The following is a 19,551-nucleotide window of genomic DNA, read 5'->3' as shown; positions in this document are numbered from 1 at the left end:
TCAGGGTATAGATCTTTCACTTACTTGGTTAGGTTTATTTCTAGGTATTTTATTCTTTTTGATGCAATTGTGAATGGAATTGTTTTCCTGGTTTCTCTTTCTATTAGTTCATTGTTAGTGTATAGGAAAGCCTCAGATTTCTGTGTATTAATTTTGTATCCTGCAACTTTGCTGTATTCGATATCAGTTCTAGTAGTTTTCGAGTGGAGTCTTTAGGGTTTTTTATGTACAATATCATGTCATCTGCAAATAGTGAGTTTAACTTCTTCTTTACCGATCTGGATTCCTTGTATTTCTTTGTTTTGTCTAATTGCCGTGGCTAGGACCTCTAGTACTATGTTAAATAACAGTGGGGGGAGTGGGCATCCCTGTCTTGTTCCCGATCTTAGAGGAAATGCTTTCAGCTTCTCGCTGTTCAGTATGATGTTGGCTGTGGGTTTTTCATATATGGCCTTTATTATGTTGAGGTCTTGCCCTATATACCCATTTTGCTGAGAGTTTTTATCATGAATAGATGTTGAATGCTTTTTCAGTGTCTATGGAGATGATCATGTGATTTTTGTCCTTTTTGTTTATGTGGTGGATAATGTTGATGGATTTTCGAATGTTGTACCATCCTTGCATCCCTGAGATGAATCCCACTTGATCATGGTGTATGATCCACTTGATGTATTTTTGAATTCGGTTTGCTCATATTTTGTTGAGTATTTTTGCATCTATGTTCATTAGGGATATTGGTCTGTAATTTTCTTTTTTGGTGGGGTCTTGCCTGGTTTTGGTATTAGGGTGATACTGACTTCATTGAATGAGTCTGGAAGTATTCCCTCTTCTTCTATTTTTTGGAACACTTTAAGGAGAATGGGTATTATGTCTTCTCTGTATGTCTGATAAAACTCTGTGGTAAATCCATCTGGCCCGGGGGTTTTGCTCTTGGGTAGTTTTTTGATTACTGATTCAATTTCTTTGCTGGTAATTGGTCTGTTTAGATTTTCTGTTTCTTCCTTGGTCAGTCTTGGAAGGTTGTATTTTTCTAGGAAGTTGTTCATTTCTTCTAGGTTTTCCAGCTTGTTAGCATATAGTTTTTGTAGTATTCTCTAATAATTGTTTGTATTCCTGTGGGGTCCGTCGTGATTTTTCCTTTCTCATTTCTGATTCTGCTGATGTGTGTAGATTCTCTTTTTCTTTTATAAGTCTGGCTAGGGGTCTATCTATTTTGTTCATTTTCTCAAAGAACCAGCTTTTGGTTTCATTGATTTTTTTCTATTGTTTTATTCTTCTCAATTTATTTCTTCTCTGATCTTTAGTATGTCCCCTCTGCTGACTTTAGGCCTCATTTGTTCTTCTTTTTCCAATTTCGCTAATTGTGTCTTTAGACTATTCATTTGGGATTGTTCTTCCTTCTTTAAATATGCCTGGATAGTTTATCTTTTAACAGGAGGAAATGGTGATGTCAGCATCAGGGATGAAAGGAGGAGGGCTCTGCTGTAAATTGCTGCTAGGCACTAGGATAAAGTACAGGTTTGAGGTTCTGGGGTTCTGTTTCTATAAAATGGGCACAGTACTGACTTTGTAGCTATGTTGGTGAATTGCTGTTCATAGTAATTTTATATCTGTAGGAAGTGAACTGAAAAGGGAGTTAAATTGGATATTAATAAGTTTTGCTTTTTCCACCCCATTTTTGGCAGAATAATCAAGTCCTGGGAATTGGAAGTGGTTCTACAATTGTCCATGCTGTGCAGCGAATAGGTATGTTCCTAGGCTGTGTCCTGGATGTTTTGTGTGGGATGATGGAGGTGGGGAGGTGGAGGAGGGAGAGGAAGCAGGGGCACAGGTTTGGCACCTGCCCAGCTGAGCTCCAGCAGTGCACCTGCCTGAGGTTATTTGAGTTTCTGCTTCTGCTCTTCTCTGAGAGGTGTTCTTAGTCCTCTTCAGCCAACTTTGGAGTTTGTTTACAGCCAACCCTGGCTTTGTTTACTCTGCTTGGTTGGTGGGGAGGAGCTGTTTAGGGTGAGGTCTCAATGGAATGTTAATCATCATGAGGGGTCCTGAGTGTGGCTGCATGGACCTGGAGGCCAGCCCTAAGAAGCCTGTGGGTTCCTCAGGCAAGCCCAGGCACACAGGTGGAGGTCAGAGCAGGTGCCCTGTCCATGACCTTGGAGTGGATGTGAGGCGCCTGCTATTGGTGGCTGGTTCCTGCAGCTGCTGACTTCATTCTGATTAGGGTGTTTTTGTGCTTAGGAAAGACTCAGGATCCTATTATCAGCACGGGAGGGCTGTTCAACAGGTTTAACTGCCCAGTTCTTCTTTGTGAGAACAAAGCTCAGAGGCTTGCCTGAAGGCTGATAGCTTCTAGGTGCCAGGGGCAGTGCTCAAGAGACTAAGCCCAGGAACGCTTTGTCTTAAGGACTGGTTTGGTGATGGCGTGATGACTTCTGGAAGCCTTCTCATTGGCCTAATAAGGGCTTTAGTGTTGCACACCTGTCTGCCTTAGCAATGAGTGCGTAGAGGATTTGAGGGTCTAGGAATTGCTTGGGACTCCTAGTGGTATCTAAACCTCCCATGGTCCAGACCCAGTGATTAAAAAGACTTGAAATTTTAAAAAGACTGTTCATGTCCTTACAACTTTTTAATTTTTTAATCAAGTTATCTGAAAAGGTATAATTCCAGAATGATTCAACTTTCTTTAATCACCCTCTGGGGCCTACAAGTGATTATATTTTTTACTAAATATAAAAAGTGAAGTTCCAGCTTTTCCCTGTAAAAGGCATCATAGGAAAGTAGTTTAGACTGTGGGACCATACCACACATGAGCTGTGTAACAACCAGTTACTTTACGTCTGTGTGCCTCAGTTACCATATCTGCCAAAGGAGGATGATAATAGTAACTTACCTTTGGGTTACAATTGCTCCTTTGCTTTGGGTAACTTGCTCCTTCTGTAGTTAGTACTTACCCCCTCAGGCTTTCCAGTGTCCCTGTCTTGTGATGTGTGACTTACATTCAGCAAGCTTTCACCGAGGGGGGGGGACACAGAATGAAGGGCAGCTGTCAGTGGGGGGCAGACCTTTCTTTTTCTGTTGGATCTGGGCAAGTGTATACACTACAAGAAAAATAAAGTGAGGAGAGTGAAAAACCACCAACACAGCTTTTGTCTCCACAGCTGAAAGAGTGAAACAAGAGAAGCTGAACCTCGTCTGTATTCCCACTTCCTTCCAGGTATGTCCTGCTTTCCATTCTGCGCCTGGGCAGTTGCTGCTGAGTCTTGCAGGGCCCCCCCGAGGACAAGGCTTTGGGTTGTGCCCTGGGGTTGATCTAGGTGAGGGAGCCAGGAGCAGGAGAGGAGTTCATTCACTGAGGGTCGCACCTCAGAAGTGTGGTTTTAGGCCTCATGGACTCACTAAGTGACCCTTTCAGTGTATCTTGTATTAGGCACAATGGAGTATGTGCAAGTGACCACATGGTCTCTCTCCTCCAGGAATATTACCTCCCTTTACAGATGAAAAACTGAGGCTAACGCGCATTAAGTGAAATGTTAGTAATGCAAGTATATTATCTGAGTCCGCTGAGGCTAATGCTCTTTTACTGTAAAATAGTAGGGGCTGGTGGAGGAAGGCAGTAGAGCCAGTTAAATATGAGGAAGGACCAGGGGAGAGTAGTCTTTGGGGAGGGAACAGAGGAGAGGTGCTCGGAGCCATCCCGTCTCCCATCTGGCCTTGTGGGACGGGGATGCATATGATCTCTCACTGGATTCTTCACGGTGATGCTGGGCACTGGGGTGAAGCTTGGAGCTGCAGGTGGATGGTGCTCCTGTGGCTCTGTGGGTTTAGACAGCAGGGTTTTAGGAAACGTTCCCAATCCTGGAGGCTCAGCCGGCAGCCTGAAGGTAGCTCTGGTGAAGGGGGAGAGCACTGACGGGCCGAGCGATTCCCCCAGAGCCAGGCGTGTGCCTCAGCCTGTCAGAGTAGGGTGTGGCGGGAGGGGTTCCAGGCAGACAGGATAGTCCGCGCTGTCGTATCTTCCAGGGACCTCTTGGGGACCCCGAACAGGGAGGGTAGGCAACCAGGGAACTGAAGACAAAACCTGAGCTCCTGCTCCAGGCTAGGAACTGATTAATTTCCCATTGCTTCTTTAGCCTTTGAAATCCAGCTTCCCTGAGTTGGTGCTTTAAAGTCAGGGTGGTTGTGGTGGGCTTTCTTGGTCTTTTGAAAAGCTAAGCTTATAATTTTTCCAAGTGGTTTGCTCATCTGTATGTTTCTTATTTAATAAATTATTTTATGTTGCTGTTTATTTTTAATTGAAGTTATACACACATGGATTGAAGAATCAAATAATCCAAGTCTTTTTATTTAAAAAAAAAAGCCCCAACACCTTCTTATCCTTTTCCCCTGACCACCAGCGTTTCTTGCTATTTAGATGGACATACTTTTAAAAACTCTTAGCTGATTGGATATTTGCTCCCGTATTTCAAAACTACATGCTTTTTTGCTATTTAAAAAAAATTTTTTTAACTTGAGTTGAATGGATGAATGGAAGATGAGCATCTGGTCATCTTTACTTCACCTCCTTCTCTACACACACCTTTCTCTCCCAGGCTCCCAGTACAGTAACGTCTTGGTGAGGCCTTATTCGGTGTTTATAGAACTGTGATGTCCAAACTGTGGCTGAGCTGTGACGTGACCTATGATTACTCCTCCTTATCTATCCATTGTTTTGTTTTCCTGAAAGTTCAGTAAATGTTGCCTTGGTTTTTTTCATTTGCTTGGTTGTCTGTGCACTTTATCTGATTCAGCCCCAAACCCATACCCAGGTGGGGCAGTCTCACTTCTTTCCAACCCATCGGTTTCCTGTTCTTGGCCAAGTCTCTGTGGGTCCTCAGGGTGCTAGTGCTATAGCAGCTGCACTTGGCTGATGTCTTTGGGTCCCCCTTCGTAGTCAGGAGGTTTCCTACTCTGCTGTCCCATTTCCCTCCTCACTCTTCCCCACACCGTTTTGCTCTGTTTCCTTTGGTTTTGGTGAAGCACACCCCTTAGGTTAGCTACCCGAGTGTATAGGATGCAAGTTTCCTGACACGTCAGGCATCTGAAAATGTCTGTATTACAGCCTCTCTGAAGTCAGTTATTTTATGAGATAATTCTATGTCAAGTCATTTCTTAGAGGAATTTTGAAGTTACTTCTCTGTTTTCTGGTTTTCAGCTTGCTGTTGAGGAACATGATGTTCTCATTCTTGATCCTTTCTAGGAAGCCTATTTTGTCTCTAGTGTTCTGAAATTGCCCTGTGCTGTGCCTTGGTGTGGGCTTTTTGTCCACTATGCTGCATATTTGCTGGAACATTTCATTCTGCAAATTCACACTCTTCAATTTTGGGTTTCTTCCCTATTATCCCTTTGATTTTATTTCCTTTCTTTTTTCTGGACATTCTTTCTAGGACCCTTATTTATTTATTTATTATTAAGGTATCATTGATATACAATCACATGAGCAACATTGTGTTTACTAGAGTCCCCCCATTATCAAGACCCACCACATACCCCATTACAGTCACTGTCCATCAACATAGTAAGATGCTGTAGAGTCACTACTTGTCTTCTCTGTGCTATACTTCCTTTCCTGTGCCCTCACTATATTATGTGTACAAATCATAATGCGCCTTAATCCTCTTCTCCCTCCCTCCCTCCCCACCCTCCCCACCCTCTTCCCTTTGGTAACCGACACTCCATTCTTGGGTTCTGTGAGTCTGCTGCTGTTTTGTTCCTTCAGTTTTTGCTTTGTTGTTATACTCCACAAATGAGTAAAATCATTTGGTACTTGTCTTTCTCCACCTGGCTTATTTCACTGAGCATGATACCCTCTAGCTCCATCCATGTTGTTGCAAATGGTAGGATTTATTTTCTTCTTATGGCTGAATAATATTTCATTATGTATATGTACCACATCTTCTTTATCCATTCATGTACTGATGGACACTTAGGTTGCTTCCAAATCTTGGCTATTGTAAATAGTACTATGATAAACATAGGGGTGCATATGTCTTTTTGAATCTGGGATCCTCTATTCTTAGGGTAAATTCCTAGGAGTGGAATTCCTGGGTCAAGTGGTATTTCTATCTTGAGTTTTTTGAGGAACCTCATACTGCTTTCTACAATGGTTAAACTAATTTACATTCACACCAGTAGTGTAGGAGGATTTCTTTTTCTCCACATCCTCCCAGCATTTGTTGTTGTTTGTCTTTTCCATGCTGGCCATCCTAACTGGTGTGAAGTGATCTCATTGTGATTTTAATTTGCATTTCTCTGATGATTAGCAATGTGGAGCATCTTTTCATGGGCCTGTTGGCCATATGAATTTCTTCTTTGGAGAAGTGTCTGTTCAGATCCTCTGCCCATTTTTTAATTGTATTATTTGCTTTTTGGTTGTTGAGGCACATGAGCTCTTTATATGTTTTGGATGTTAACCCCTTATTGAATATGTCATTTATGAATATATTCTCCCATATTGTAGGATGCCTTTTTGTTCTATTGAAGGTGTCCTTTGCTGTACAGAAGCTTTTTAGTTTGATATAGTCCCACTTGTTCATTTTTGCTTTTGTTTCCCTTGCCTGGGGAGATATGTTCATGAAAAAGTTACTCATTTTATATTCAAGAGATTTTTGCCTATGTTTTCCTCTAAGAGTTTTATGGTTTCATGACTTATATTCAGGTCTTTGATCCATTCTGAGGTTACCTTTGTGTATGGAGTTAGACAGTAATCCAATTTCATTCTCTTACATGTAGCTGTCTAGTTTTGCCAACATCGTGAAGAGGCTGTCATTTCCCCGTTGTATATCCATGGCTCCTTTATTGTATATTAATTGACCATATATGCTTGGGTTCATATCTGGACTCTCTAGTCTGTTCCATTGGTCTTTGGGTCTGTTCTTGTGCTAGTACCAAATTGTCTTGATTACTGTGGCTTTGTAGTAGAGCTTGAAGTTGGGGAGCATAATCCCCCCTGCTTTATTCTTCTTTCTCAGGATTGCCTTGGCTATTCAGGGTCTTTTGTGGTTCCATATGAATTTTAGAACTATTTGTTCCGGTTTGTTGAAGAATGCTGTTGGTGTTTTGATAGGGATTGCATTGAATCTGTAGATTGCTTTAGGCAGGATGGCCATTTTGACAATATTAATTCTTCTTACCCAAAGCATGGGATGAATTTCCATTTACTAATGTCCTCTTTTAATTACTCTCATGAGTGTTTTATAGTTGTCAAGATATAGGTCTTTCACTTTCTTGGTTAAGTTTATTCCTAGGTACTTGATTCTTTTTGATGCAATTGTGAATGGAATTGTTTTCCTGATTTCTCTTTCTGTTAATTCATCATTAGTGTATAGGAAAGCAACAGATTTCTGTGTATTAATTTTGTATCCTGCAACTTTGCTGAATTCAGATATTAGTTCTAGTAGTTTTGGAGTGGATTCTTTAGGTTTTTTTATGTACAATGTCATGTCATTTCTCTAGAACCTTTACTGTGTCCTTGCACTTGTGGCCTGTTTTACTCTCTGTCTTTTCACCTTTTTCTCTTCCTAGTCCTTCCACTGAGCTTATTTTGCTCTCACATGTTTAATTTCAAGTAGTAATTCTTTTTTTGTTCTTTGAAAGTTTTTTTTTGTATTCTTGTTTTATGGGTTCAATTTTTAAAATTTCTTATCTCCCTGAGGAAGTTAATGATAATTGTTTTAAGATCTTTTTTCTCCTTATATATCTGTGTTATTCCCACTTGTCCAACACCAAATGCAATGGTGTATTTTTTTCCTACATATATGTATATATGTATATATGTATATATATATGTATATATGTATATATATATATATATATATATATATATATATCTATATATATATATATATAAAATAATATTATACACAATAGTAATAGTAGTATAACGCACACCATTTGGGTTCCCGGACCCAATTCCAATGTGTGTAAGTATGTGGGAGGGGGTCTTCCCACACATACTAAACCAAACAATTCTCTAACACTAGGAGGGTGTCTAAAAACTGCACTCTATTCAGATACTATTTGCTCAGAGACAGCACCAGATTCCCCAGGTTTAAGGGCCCATACTACAAGACTGCCCTCTACCCACAATGCCAGACAGCGGTCGCAAGCCCTGGGCTTCTGACCTACTGGCTACAGATTGAAGGATCCCACAACCTCCCCCGGGTATGATTAATTTGCTAGAGCGTCTCACAGAACTCAGGAAAATACTTAGTTTACCCATTTAATAAAGGATACCGTAAAGGATTCAAATTAACAGCCAGATGAAGAGAGACACAGGGCAAGTCCCAAGTAAAGGAGCTTCTATCCTTGTGGAACTTGGGGCCTGGCTTGGTGGCATGTGGAGGCATTCTAGTAGCCCAAGCTTAAAAGCTCTCTGACAGAAACAGGACACAACCAAGCAAAGTAGAGAGAGAGTGATAAGCTCTTCTCAGGGGTTTTTGTGAGGCCTGCATTACGGTCATGATTGAGTAAATCATTGGCCGTTGGCTGATTCAACCTCCAGCCCCTGCCCTTGGTGGGGGTCCAAAAGTCTCTCATTAACTTGACAAAACACCTAGTTCACCTTTAAGACTCTGCAGTGTGTATTCAGCAACTTTCGATGAAGACCACATATACCTGGGAAATACATATTTGGTCCTCTGAATGACCAAGTATGTATTTCTTTTGATTCATTTTATCACAATCTGTTTCCTCAAAGTTATTCTTTATTCTTTGTTGGAGATATAATTTACATACAGTAAAATTTACCCAATTTTGATACACTCATGTAACAACCAACACAGCCAAAATATTGTTAACTTGCTTTGTTTTTTTAAAAAATTATACTCCTGCATTTCTTATATGGCATTCCTTAGCTGTCTGCTTACTTGGAAGACAAGTGGCCTAAGAAGCTGATTGGAAACTAGCCCTCAGGATGAGGGTGTCCTTCACTCTAGGCTTGTATGCCAAGCTCTTATCTTGGGAAACTCCTGATACCAGGTCTTCTGTCCTTGCTCTGAGGGGTCAGATTTCCCTGAGAAGACTACTCAGTGGCCCTTTTCGGAGGAGTGTGCATGCCTCCCTGTGTCCTGGGAGCTGAGGAGGTGAAGAGGGCTAGGAAGGAGACATGTCATCATTCTGGATGTGAACTTGCTCTCAGTTCCCCCATTTTTGCTATACCTGTTGCAGGTGGGAAAGTGTCTACAACATTTTGTAGTAGTTCTTTGGACTCTGGGCTTGATCTTATGACTTGTTTTGGCAATGGCATGGGACTAAGTAGCACACCAGCAGAGGCTTGAAACGTACTGGGGCTTCATCCCTCTAGCTGCTGAAACCATTCTGCCACCAAGTGAACAAGCCCAGGCTGCTCTCCTGAGGATGAGAAGCTAAGCAGCTCCAAGCTTATGACTGAAACCATTCTATACCAGCCAGCCCAGCCTAGAGGCATCCCAGTCAGTCTGCAGAATCATGATAATCAACAAATTCTAGGCCTCTGAGTTTTGGGGTAGTTGCTACACAGCAAAGGTGCACTGGTAGAGTACCCCTGTCTTCTGTGCCTGCAGTCCTGTCCCAGTTCCTGCAGTTTGACCTACTCCAGAAGATAAACACACTGCTTTGGCAGTAGTGGAGAAAGATAATGAGGTTTAACAGATTCTTAAATACTCTTTCATCCCGTCTTCCTTTTTTTACTGCCACCATCATGTCTGCTTCCTGAAGTTCACAATGCCACCGAACTCTGAACCTTTTGGGAGGTTCTGTGCTGTTAATGTGGTTGCTTCTTGACTCTCTCCAGTACTGACTTAAGATTTCTCTTTCTCATTTCTGCCATTTACCAATGTCCATTGTTGTCCATCAGCTTTTAGAAGTTCATTGCTCTTTTCTCCTCTTTTTGGTTTGTTCCTTTATTGTAGTTTCAGGGAGGTTTTGTGGAAGAAGTGAGCTAAATATAGGTGTTGAAATTGCTATCTGCGTTCGGAAGCTTGATCCTGTGTTTTTAAGATAGCATGCTCCTAACCCACAGGTGTTCGTGGTGGCAACTAAGCACAATGGACTGGTCTAGAAAATGCTGGCCGATTCCAGTTGATTAGGTATGGGAGTGATTCACATTTCACAGGACTCTTAAAAATTCACTCCTTCAGAGGTACTGTTTTGTTTTTTGTCCCCTCAAACTCAAACTGCATGTTATAAGCAATGACATGCGCACAGATCCCTCCACTTGGACTTACTTGGGTGATCAAACTCAAAGGTTCATGGTGTACTTATTATGGAATAACCAGCAAGGAATCCTGTGCAGGGCCATGAGGTGGTGGTAACCACTGCTCTCTCCTTTTGTCAGCTGGTTTGAATAGTTAACTATGAGGCATGCCTCTAAAGTAAATGATGCTACCTTTTCCCACAGACATCCTGAATCTTTCCTGGTCTGGTGCTCTCAATTTGCTAAGCTCCTCACTTGTCCATTCTGGAAGTACTGCCATCATATACTCTTTTGAGAGTAGAGGGTTTTTTTTGGCTTATTTTTATTCAATAATATATAGCCTGGAAATCACTGTGTATCAATTCAGACTGATCTTCCTCAATCTTTCTTCATACTGTTAGATTGTTTTTAAAACTTTTCTAATACTTGGTTCTTGTTTACAGAAGTTTTAAAAAAATATTCTATATTACTAGACGTTTTAGGGGTCTAGGTCACTGAGGAACTGTTTGCCTAACGCTGGAACAGTCTTCACTATGTGCTGTTTGCCTCCTTTCAGCCCCCAGTTTGAATTAACTTAGTTTTGCCATTCATGGTACCGGTTGGTGCACCAGATTGGATTTGGGAGTAGGGTTGCTTGATCAGCCCTTGGTGTCTGACACTTAAAATCAAAAGGATTCTGAGAATCCTTGCCACGTGCTCAGAGTTATGCCTGCCTTTTCCTGTCCTCCATAGGCCCGCCAGCTCATCCTGCAGTATGGCTTAACTCTCAGTGACCTGGACCGACACCCAGAGGTAAGAGAGTCAAGCTGCTCTGTGTGTCTCCTTTTTTACGCTGTCCCTTGTTGTGGGCTCTGGATATCTTGTCAAGTCTAGGAGAAAGGTCAGTTAGTCATACTAGCTTTTCTCCTGAGACTTTTTAATATTAAACTTGGCTGAGGTCATGAGGGGAGAGGTTGTTAGTTTCCAGTATATTCCCTGTAGTTTAACCCTGAGTGCTCAGAGTGACTGTCGTGAAGGGGGATTGGACTGTCTCAGGGCTGGACCAAGGCTTCCTTGTACAGAAGTGTAAGATTCAGCTGGCCCGTGATGCTTACCACCAAGTGGAGATAAGAAGCAATAATGTGAGGCAGCCATGGATATTTGAAAACAGATTAACATGAAGTTTTATGGTAAAGAGGGTTAAACACACAGGCAATCCGGAGGGACTGAAGTTGACGAACGTGAGCAGCGCTCATGGCTGGCATTTACTAGCCCTTACAGTATACCAGGTATTCTGCTAAATGGTGTGCCTGTGTTTAACTGTTTAATCTCCAGTCACCTTGAGCCTGGGTGCCATTATGTGTGAAAAAGGCACAGAGAGGGCAAACCATTTGCCTAAGGCCATGCTTTTTGAAGTAGCAGAGCCTGCATATGAATTTGGGTGCTTCTGGCACTAGAGCTGTGTCACTTAGAAGGATTTTGTGGGAAGAGGTAATGTTTGAGCATAGCTGTGAGGGCCACGTGGCAAGGGCAGGAGAGAGCATTCCAGAGGGGTGTAGATGGGAACCATGGGAGCAGTTCCAGGTGAGCATGTGGGCACATGTGAACAGTGCCCTGACTGGCTGGGCTGATGAGGACTGAGAGAATGGGATGCATTGGTGCACAGTGGGAAAGGGGGAGGGGGCAGGGCTGGACTGGAAGAGTGGAGAGGGGCTGCCGCAGCTCAGAAACCAGAGTGGGGAGTGGTACTTGATGGTGTTCCACTGACTTAGATCATCGTGGTACACATGGGCCTCCGAGGGGTTAGTAAAACCATGGGAAGGGCTTGTTGGGAGACTTCTGTGGGCAGAGCCAGGGCAGAGGTTGAATCAGCTATTCAGTGCTGTGAGAAGAGCATTTTGGGCTGAAGGTGGGCGTGGAACCCACACAGAAGAGGTTGTAGCTGTCCAGGCCCCACAGAGCTGTGTGGCACAGCCTGGCCCTGGGGTCAGTACGGGGGAGCAGTGCTGGCCGCAGCTCAGACAAAGGGCAGAACCTGAGAAAGTGGAAGTGACAGTGCTTCTCTGCAGCTCTGCAGCTTTCCACCGCTGCTGTGCCAAGCACCTGCTAAGTGCAGCTTGGACCGAATTTGCACCCTGAAGTTAGCTGTGCTGCTATTTCAAGAAGCTGTATTGAGGCTACCTCATAATTAAGAGTGCCAGGAGTGATGAGAAGTAATATTTTGAAAGATGACAGATTTACCCCTTGGCTGCTCTTCCTACTGGTGGGGCAGCTTCCTCACAGAGGGAGTGGGCAGGCCTAGGCAGGTGCTTTGCTGGGGCCAGAGTGGGGGTGGGGGAGGCTCAGGTAATTTCCACTTCTGGATCATATAGAAGGTGTGCCAACTTTATAATTTCCTTGTGTCTTCTCTGTTCCTCAAAATTGCTTGTGTTTTTGCCACATGAGTACAGATACTTCTAAATCAGTGTTTCTCAGCCCGTTTTCTATTATTTCCCCACCCTCACCACACCCCGGTGAAATTTTCATACATGATATATTGTACATCTATTTCTGTACTTGGGGGTGATGTCACCCACGCTGAGATTGTGTGGTCTCAGTAATTGCATCCTGTTCACAGAGAAGCCCAACACTAAGAACAGGGAGTGGGTAAAAGCTGGACCCAGGTGTGGTTCCTGGGCCCCATATTTGTTTCCTGGTGACCCTAGTAGAACAGCTTAACCTCTCAGAGGCTCCATGTCTTGGTTGGTTTCGTGGGAAGAACTGTATCTAACTAACAGGGCTGCTGGGGTCCTGCTGAACAGTTGCATGTTCAAGCTTTGCCGTGAGCTCTTGGTGGGTTTGTTACCTTCTTTCCCCGCACAGATCGACCTTGCCATTGATGGTGCTGACGAAGTAGATGCTGATCTCAATCTCATCAAGGGCGGTGGGTGAGTTCTGTGGGGACTACATTGCTAGAGTGTCTGCCAGTTCATCCTTAGCAACGCAAAGTGGAATACAGAATAAACAAATTGCCACTGGGACATACGGGAATTTGTCTCTGCATTGTTGATAGCTTATGGCCACAGAGCCAGCTTGGTATTTCTGATTGTGAGTAGCAATCTGGTGACTAGAACCTGGCTAGGTTATTTGGTCTGGGGGCCCCAGTGTGTGATCTTTGCTTTAAAGCTGCTCTTACCTCTGTGAGCAGTTAGTGGTATATTTATTCATTCTTCTGTTAAACATTTAGTGGGTGTTTCTGAAGTGTGATCTGGTGGACAGGGAACAGTGAGTTGAAGAGTAAAGTCCTATTCTGCTGGTTCTGTAATCAAAGTGCCTTTGGAATGACACAAAATTAGTTTAAAATCTGACTCTGCTCTCTTCACTTTATCTGCTTGATAGCAAATAGGGCAGGTTGTGCAAAGCTTGTCCTTCTCAAGTTATATGTTGCCATACTCAGGTGACAGGGCTTCCTGTCACATGCACCTGAGATGGGATTGTGGCCTAATTGGGAACCATTTCTCCCAGACATGGGCTCTTGTTCCCATAATCCATTTACTAGAAGCAGCATGTCTGAGTTGGCTCAGGCTGCTGTAACAAAATACCACAGACTAGGTGGCTTCACAACAGCAGTGTATTTTGCAGAGTTTTGGAGGCTCTTGCCATACAGATGGCTGCCTTCTCTGCATCCTCATGGGGGAGAGAAGTGAGCTCTCTGGTGTCTCTTCCTGTAAGGACATTCAGCTTAGACCAGGGCCTCCCCTCATGGCTTCATTTAATCATAATTACCTCGTGCGAGGCCTCCTCTTTGCACTGTATTCACACTGGGGGTTAGGGCTTCACCATGAATTTTGTGGGGTACACAGTTCAGTCCATTGCACAGCATGAGGGAGTTGGCGATGTTTCTTTAAGAGTTAAAAACATATTTCTCTTTAAGTGCCAGAATTAAGTGGATTTGGGTTTTCTGAATCTGGCCTTAGGTACCAAACTGAGTTTGTGTCTTGCCACTCTGTTCTTCCCATTCGCAGAGGCTGCCTGACCCAGGAGAAAATTGTAGCTGGCTATGCCAGTCGCTTCATTGTGATCGCTGATTTCAGGTACAGTGTTCAGTGTTCTGGGCTGTTCACTGAGGAGGTAGATTAGACCCAAGGCCTCACCCCTTTTTATAGAGGAGGAAGTAGAGAAATGGAAGGACTCTGACTCTGAGCCTGAGGGCTAGGACTTGGCCAGTGTTGGGGACGACTGTGTCTTGCTTTCGTGCTGAAGGCAGGAGTTGCTGTTGCCCATGTCCATTGAAAGAAGGAGGGAACAGCCTGCGCCCTTGCTAACAGGGCACGTCTTCATTTATCAGCCACTCCGTCGGTCCCCGCAGGAGCCTCAGAGGAAGCAGGCCACACCAGGCCCACAGCCGTGACTCAGCACACCTGCTTCCCCAGGGCCACGTGGGACCTGTGTTGTGCTCAGCCTTTGATCAGGCCCTGGGTTCTCCTTCAAGGAGTCTGCTGGAAAGCAGCTGCCCTGAGCATACTGATTTTTAAAAAAATGTATTTACTTATGAAATACAGCTGTAGGATAACATAAATAATAAAGACCTGTATAACCACAAGCCAGTCATATCCAGTTTTAACATTTTTGTCATCTTTACTTCAGATATCTCTTTTCTTAGCTAGTAAAGCAGCCAGTATGTCTGAAGCCCCGTGTGACTGTCCCTGCTCCCTTCCCCTGCCCTCGTACCATATACTCAGCCCTGTCCCTGAATTTGGTGTTTGGCTACTGTACCATTGAGCTAACTTACATGAGGGAGTTGGGGGTGTTTCTTTAAGAGTTAAAAACTGTATTGTACTTTTTTGGCTCTTTCTTTCCAGGAAAGATTCGAAGAACCTCGGGGATCAGTGGCACAAGGGAATCCCGATTGAGGTCATCCCGATGGCCTATGTCCCAGTGAGCCGAGCTGTGACCCAGAGGTTTGGGGGCGATATTGAGCTCCGAATGGCCATCAACAAGGCCGTGAGTGGCCAGGGAGGCTTCGAGGGCAGCTAGGCTCCTGGTGTGGTGTCCCCCTTCCTGCTCCAGTTGTGGTCTCTGCACCTAGACTGGGCAATTGTCTTTTATTTGCTTATTTTTATTCAGTTTGTTGGTTGTTTTTTGGGCGCTGGCTTTCTTAGTTACTCTACTAAGACTCATATTGAATGCAGTGCACATCCTCTGGCAAATGGAGGAGTCATTCTTTTTCTCTGTCCCTTGGGATCTGATGCTCTTCAGGTGGTTTGACCTTTGTACCAGAGGCCAGAGGCCTAGACCACCCAGATTAACAGCTGCTAAAAATGGGCTTTGGGAAGTCCCCCTGGAGCAGAAAGATTTTCAGGTTTCATGATGTAATTTTCTTCTTTCTTCCTTTCTCATTCTGTGGTGAAATGTGACAAGAAATGTGACAGTTTTTGGGAGATGTGAACTCCTCCCCAGTAATACACCTCAGATACTTAGTCCAAATGTTTATCTTCAGCTTGTGAAGTGGGTTGCACAGTACTTTTTTCCTCTTACACTTAAACAAGCAAAACTAGTAAAGCGAAAACTAAATGTAGTTATAGACATAACTACTATTTAAAAAATTTGGAAGATATAGAAAAGAAAGCAAATTATCTGTAATTCTACCTGATGAATTATTTTGATGTGTTATCTTCCTGGCGTTTTTGTGACTTTTAAAAAATCATAGTCCTAATCGTAGTGGTTTTACAGAGCTCTGACTTTGGCTACCTTTGTAACTCCAGGGGGAAGGTGCTGGGGGCTCTCTCTCATAGCTGGAGTTCTTCCAGACAAGAGCCCAGCTTCCTCTTCCTCCCTTTGTGGAGCTCTGTGCTGAACTCCCACTCCTTCTCTGGTCTGCAGGGGAGCCTGAGGTCCCTTGGCTTTTTGACTGTAGCATTCTGCCAACATTTGTGGCATCCTAAATGCTTTTGTCCAGAGCTGTTGAGGAATTCTGGATTAATTAGCTAAAACTACCCCCTGCCTGTTTGCGCTGAGAACCCATCTCTGCTCCCTAATTTTTTCATGGGAGGTGGTGGTGAAATAATGTCATATTTTGTATTACTGGGTACCTACCATGCATCCATGAGAGGGTTGTTCCACATTGGTAGTCAGGTCTGTTGCTGTAGTTTTGGACCCTAGCTAAGAATTGTTGAGCCCTCCCTGTGCTAAATGCTTACCTATATTTTATACCTAAGCTGCCTTGGAAGTATGTATCATTCATCATCCCCTTTTTGCTGAGGAAGCTGAGGCTCACGGGGTTAATGGCTCTCCTGAGATCTGTATCTATATGGCTTCAGGACTCAGATTCTAACTCCAGAGCTTCACATTCCTGCTTCATAGCACTGCCTTCTAGAAAGCACAAGACGAGGCGGGAGATCTGGTTGGATCAGGTTAATTAAGATATTTGTCTTTAGTTACTACCTGCCTCTTTCCCTCTTCCTTTTCCTGCCTTTTTATGCCTACCTCTGCCTACGTCCTCTGTAAATATGGAAAATTATCTTCTAGGGTCCTGTCGTGACGGATAATGGGAATTTTATCTTAGACTGGAAGTTTGACCGGGTGCACAAATGGAGTGAAGTGAACACAGCTATCAAAATGATCCCAGGTAATGTGAGTGGTGGTCACGGAGCATAGAGCCTTCCCCTCCAGGGGCTTGACTGCGGCCTTTTTGATTCTGTGGGTTCTTGTCTTAAGCAGGGGAAAATTGACTTCCTTCTCGTGCTCATTAGATAAATATCACAGGCAGGCTGTGCCAGGTGTTGCAGGGAATCTGTGGAACAGGGAATCTGTCTCAAGGAGAGTTGAAAACCTGGGGGAGCTGTTCCTGCAAGTCAGATGAAATGTGTTAAATTCCACTAAAGGAATACCAAGAGTCCAGAGAGCACATAGGCTGCTGCTTTTGGTGAGTGTGGGGAAGTCCGTGGAGGAAAGGTGGCTTTTGGTCTATGCCTTACCATAGGGTAATGTAGGTACTGCGCTAAGTGTTTAAAAATGTCTCATTTGATTTCCCAATTTTATGAGATACAGAGGAGGACACACATCAAGAGAAATTAAATGATTTTCCTGAGGACTGCAGTGCCAAGATGGGAGCCCTGGGTTGTCTGCCTCTAGATCCTGAGCTTTTAGTCCCACCTTGCTTTGGTGCTGGGTCAAGGACCGGTTGTGTGACGTGAACGCTGGGAGTGGTAGAGAGCCTCTAATGAAGCTTGGACCAGGGCTCTGGGGCCCTGGGTGAAGGCTGGGTGGGCAGTGTAGAGGTGAGTCACGAGTCCAGGCCAGAGGTGGTATCAAGGGCTTATATGAAGGAATTAAAAGGAGGAGGCAGTTGTGAGAGGTGTCAGTCTTAACAATATTGAGAGACTGAAATTCTAATTGGGGATACTCCATGACATGGAATATTCTTGGGCCAGAACTGGCTAATGGGGCAGATAAGGTCAATTTAGTAGATTGTAGTGGCTGAGAGTGGATTCTGGAGCAGTCTGCCTGGGTGGGAATCCTAACCCAGCCTTGCCCTATCAGTGTGACCTTCATACACTTCACAATTCTAGTATCCACCTCATAGGGTTGTTGGGAGGATTAAATTGGTTTAAATGGAGCCCATCACACAAGGGAGTGTTTGTTGGATGAATAAATCCCTAGGAAGAAAGGATACTATCTTCACCATTAATTAAACATACTAGCTTCTAAGTTTTCCATGCTATTGGGAATGAAAGTGGTGTGAATATACGCCTTGCAATAAAGAGGTAGGTCTTCCAACCTTACTATGATCTGTTGACCATCTTTTATTAAGTAAAAAAGGTGAGTTAAATTTTGCTTATTCCCTCACTTAGGGATCTCATTTTAGTGAAAGAACTAAAGAGCCAAGAGGGCAGCAAGAAGAGAGGATGTAGAGGTCACTGTTAGTAAAAAAAAAAAACTTGCCCCTGATGATGCAGACAAACCCAAGGGACCACCCAGGGAGCAGCTCACCCTTGTCAGCCGTTCCTCTGTAGGTGGGTTTCTCGCAGTGCCCACTAGGTGGCTCTGTAGCCCCTGCTCAGATCTTGGCTTATGGAGATACTGAGATGTCTGTCCTTTGTGAGGAAATTTCTCCCGTACTTTGCTCCCCACCTCAGTAAATAGAAGCTGCATCCCAGAGAAGTTCAGTTTTATTAGGAAGTTAAAGTGAAGAAAATTAAAAAAGAGAGGCTAGTATTAAATCATTTAGCATAGTGCCAACAAGGATCATTATGTGGTTTGTTCTTTTCTTGTTCTCTGTTGTCTCTTCCCCATTTGATCCATGATAATACTTGGTGCTGGACCAAAGTCAAGGGAGGAGAAGTAGGGCAAGTTTCATTTGTCCCTGTCGTCCTGCCCTTGTCCCATGTATATTCTTATATGTGAGGACACTTAGAGGGCAGCTGAACAGGTGTGTGGCTGGTCAATCCCTTGGATGTCCACTGGGCTACATCCAGAGCAGAGAGGCTCTGTAGATGGGTCAGAGCCAGTGGGGCTCTGTCCCCCATGTTCTCATTAGCCTCTTTCCCCTTTCCATGTTTGGTGGGCAGGGTGGGTCAGTCACTTGCTGGATCTCAGTGACCTGAGGAGAGGTTGCTCTAAGACCAGACCTTAGACTGCTGCCATTCATCTCTGCTTTTTCTCTGAAGCCTTTTCTGAACCTGGTTTGACTCTCTTGGATCAGCTGGAAGCTGGCACCTCGTATTTCAGAATTTGTGAAAACGATGGGTCTTGAGTGGCCTCTGTGATTGTCTTGGGGTGGCTCCGGTTGTGCAGTGTGCTGGGACCTTTCTGTGCTTGACGGGTAGAGGAAAAGCAGATCTTTTCCTCTACCAAAGGCTGTTCATTGCTGAGAGATGATTTTATTTGTTTATGCGTTGGGGGCTGCCTTTGAAAGTTTTAATTTTATTTATCTTTAATTTATGCTCACAATTACACAAGTAAACAATGAAAAGTCTCTTCCCTCCACTCCACTACCTTTTTCCCTGTCTGTAGGCAGCCAGTGTTACCAAAATTGTATGTCCTTCTTGACTTGGTCTTCATAAATGCAGGTCACCCTCTTTCCCTTTCCACACAAGTGACAGCACACTAGATACTGGATGTTTTGCTCTGTACTTTTTCTCACTATATAATGGTTCCCAGAAAAGCTTCCTCATTCTAACTTTTAAAACAACTGCGTGGCTTTCCATTTTATGGCTACTGCTTATTTTGTTTAACTATTTCTCTGCTAGTGGAAACTTGTTTCCAGTAGTTTGTTAAAAGGGAATTACTAGATCAGCGATGCATGTATCTGACTTTGCTAGATGGTGCTAAATTGCTTCCCATGGATTGTGTCAGTTCACCCTCTACTAGCAATGTGTGCA

The 19,551-nt window shown here is 43.8% G+C and overlaps 1 protein-coding gene across 1 annotated transcript in view; it reads left to right on the top strand.

Annotated features, from left to right (window-relative positions):
• The window catches only part of RPIA (ribose 5-phosphate isomerase A), a 30,167-nt gene that overhangs the window by 8,336 nt on the left and 2,280 nt on the right, over nucleotides 1–19,551 (top strand). Inside the window, exons 2-8 of the mRNA XM_017681282.3 lie at nucleotides 1,686–1,746; nucleotides 3,159–3,214; nucleotides 10,943–11,002; nucleotides 13,052–13,116; nucleotides 14,194–14,262; nucleotides 15,031–15,172; nucleotides 16,697–16,796. Of these exons, the coding sequence (XP_017536771.1) occupies nucleotides 1,686–1,746; nucleotides 3,159–3,214; nucleotides 10,943–11,002; nucleotides 13,052–13,116; nucleotides 14,194–14,262; nucleotides 15,031–15,172; nucleotides 16,697–16,796 (553 nt within the window). The remainder of the gene's footprint in view (nucleotides 1–1,685; nucleotides 1,747–3,158; nucleotides 3,215–10,942; nucleotides 11,003–13,051; nucleotides 13,117–14,193; nucleotides 14,263–15,030; nucleotides 15,173–16,696; nucleotides 16,797–19,551) is intronic.

This window comes from Manis javanica, chromosome 1 (genome assembly GCF_040802235.1).
Source record: "Manis javanica isolate MJ-LG chromosome 1, MJ_LKY, whole genome shotgun sequence".
Lineage (NCBI taxonomy): Eukaryota > Metazoa > Chordata > Mammalia > Pholidota > Manidae > Manis > Manis javanica.
Note: the sequence above shows the minus strand (reverse complement) of the source record. Positions and strands in the feature narration are given on the sequence as shown.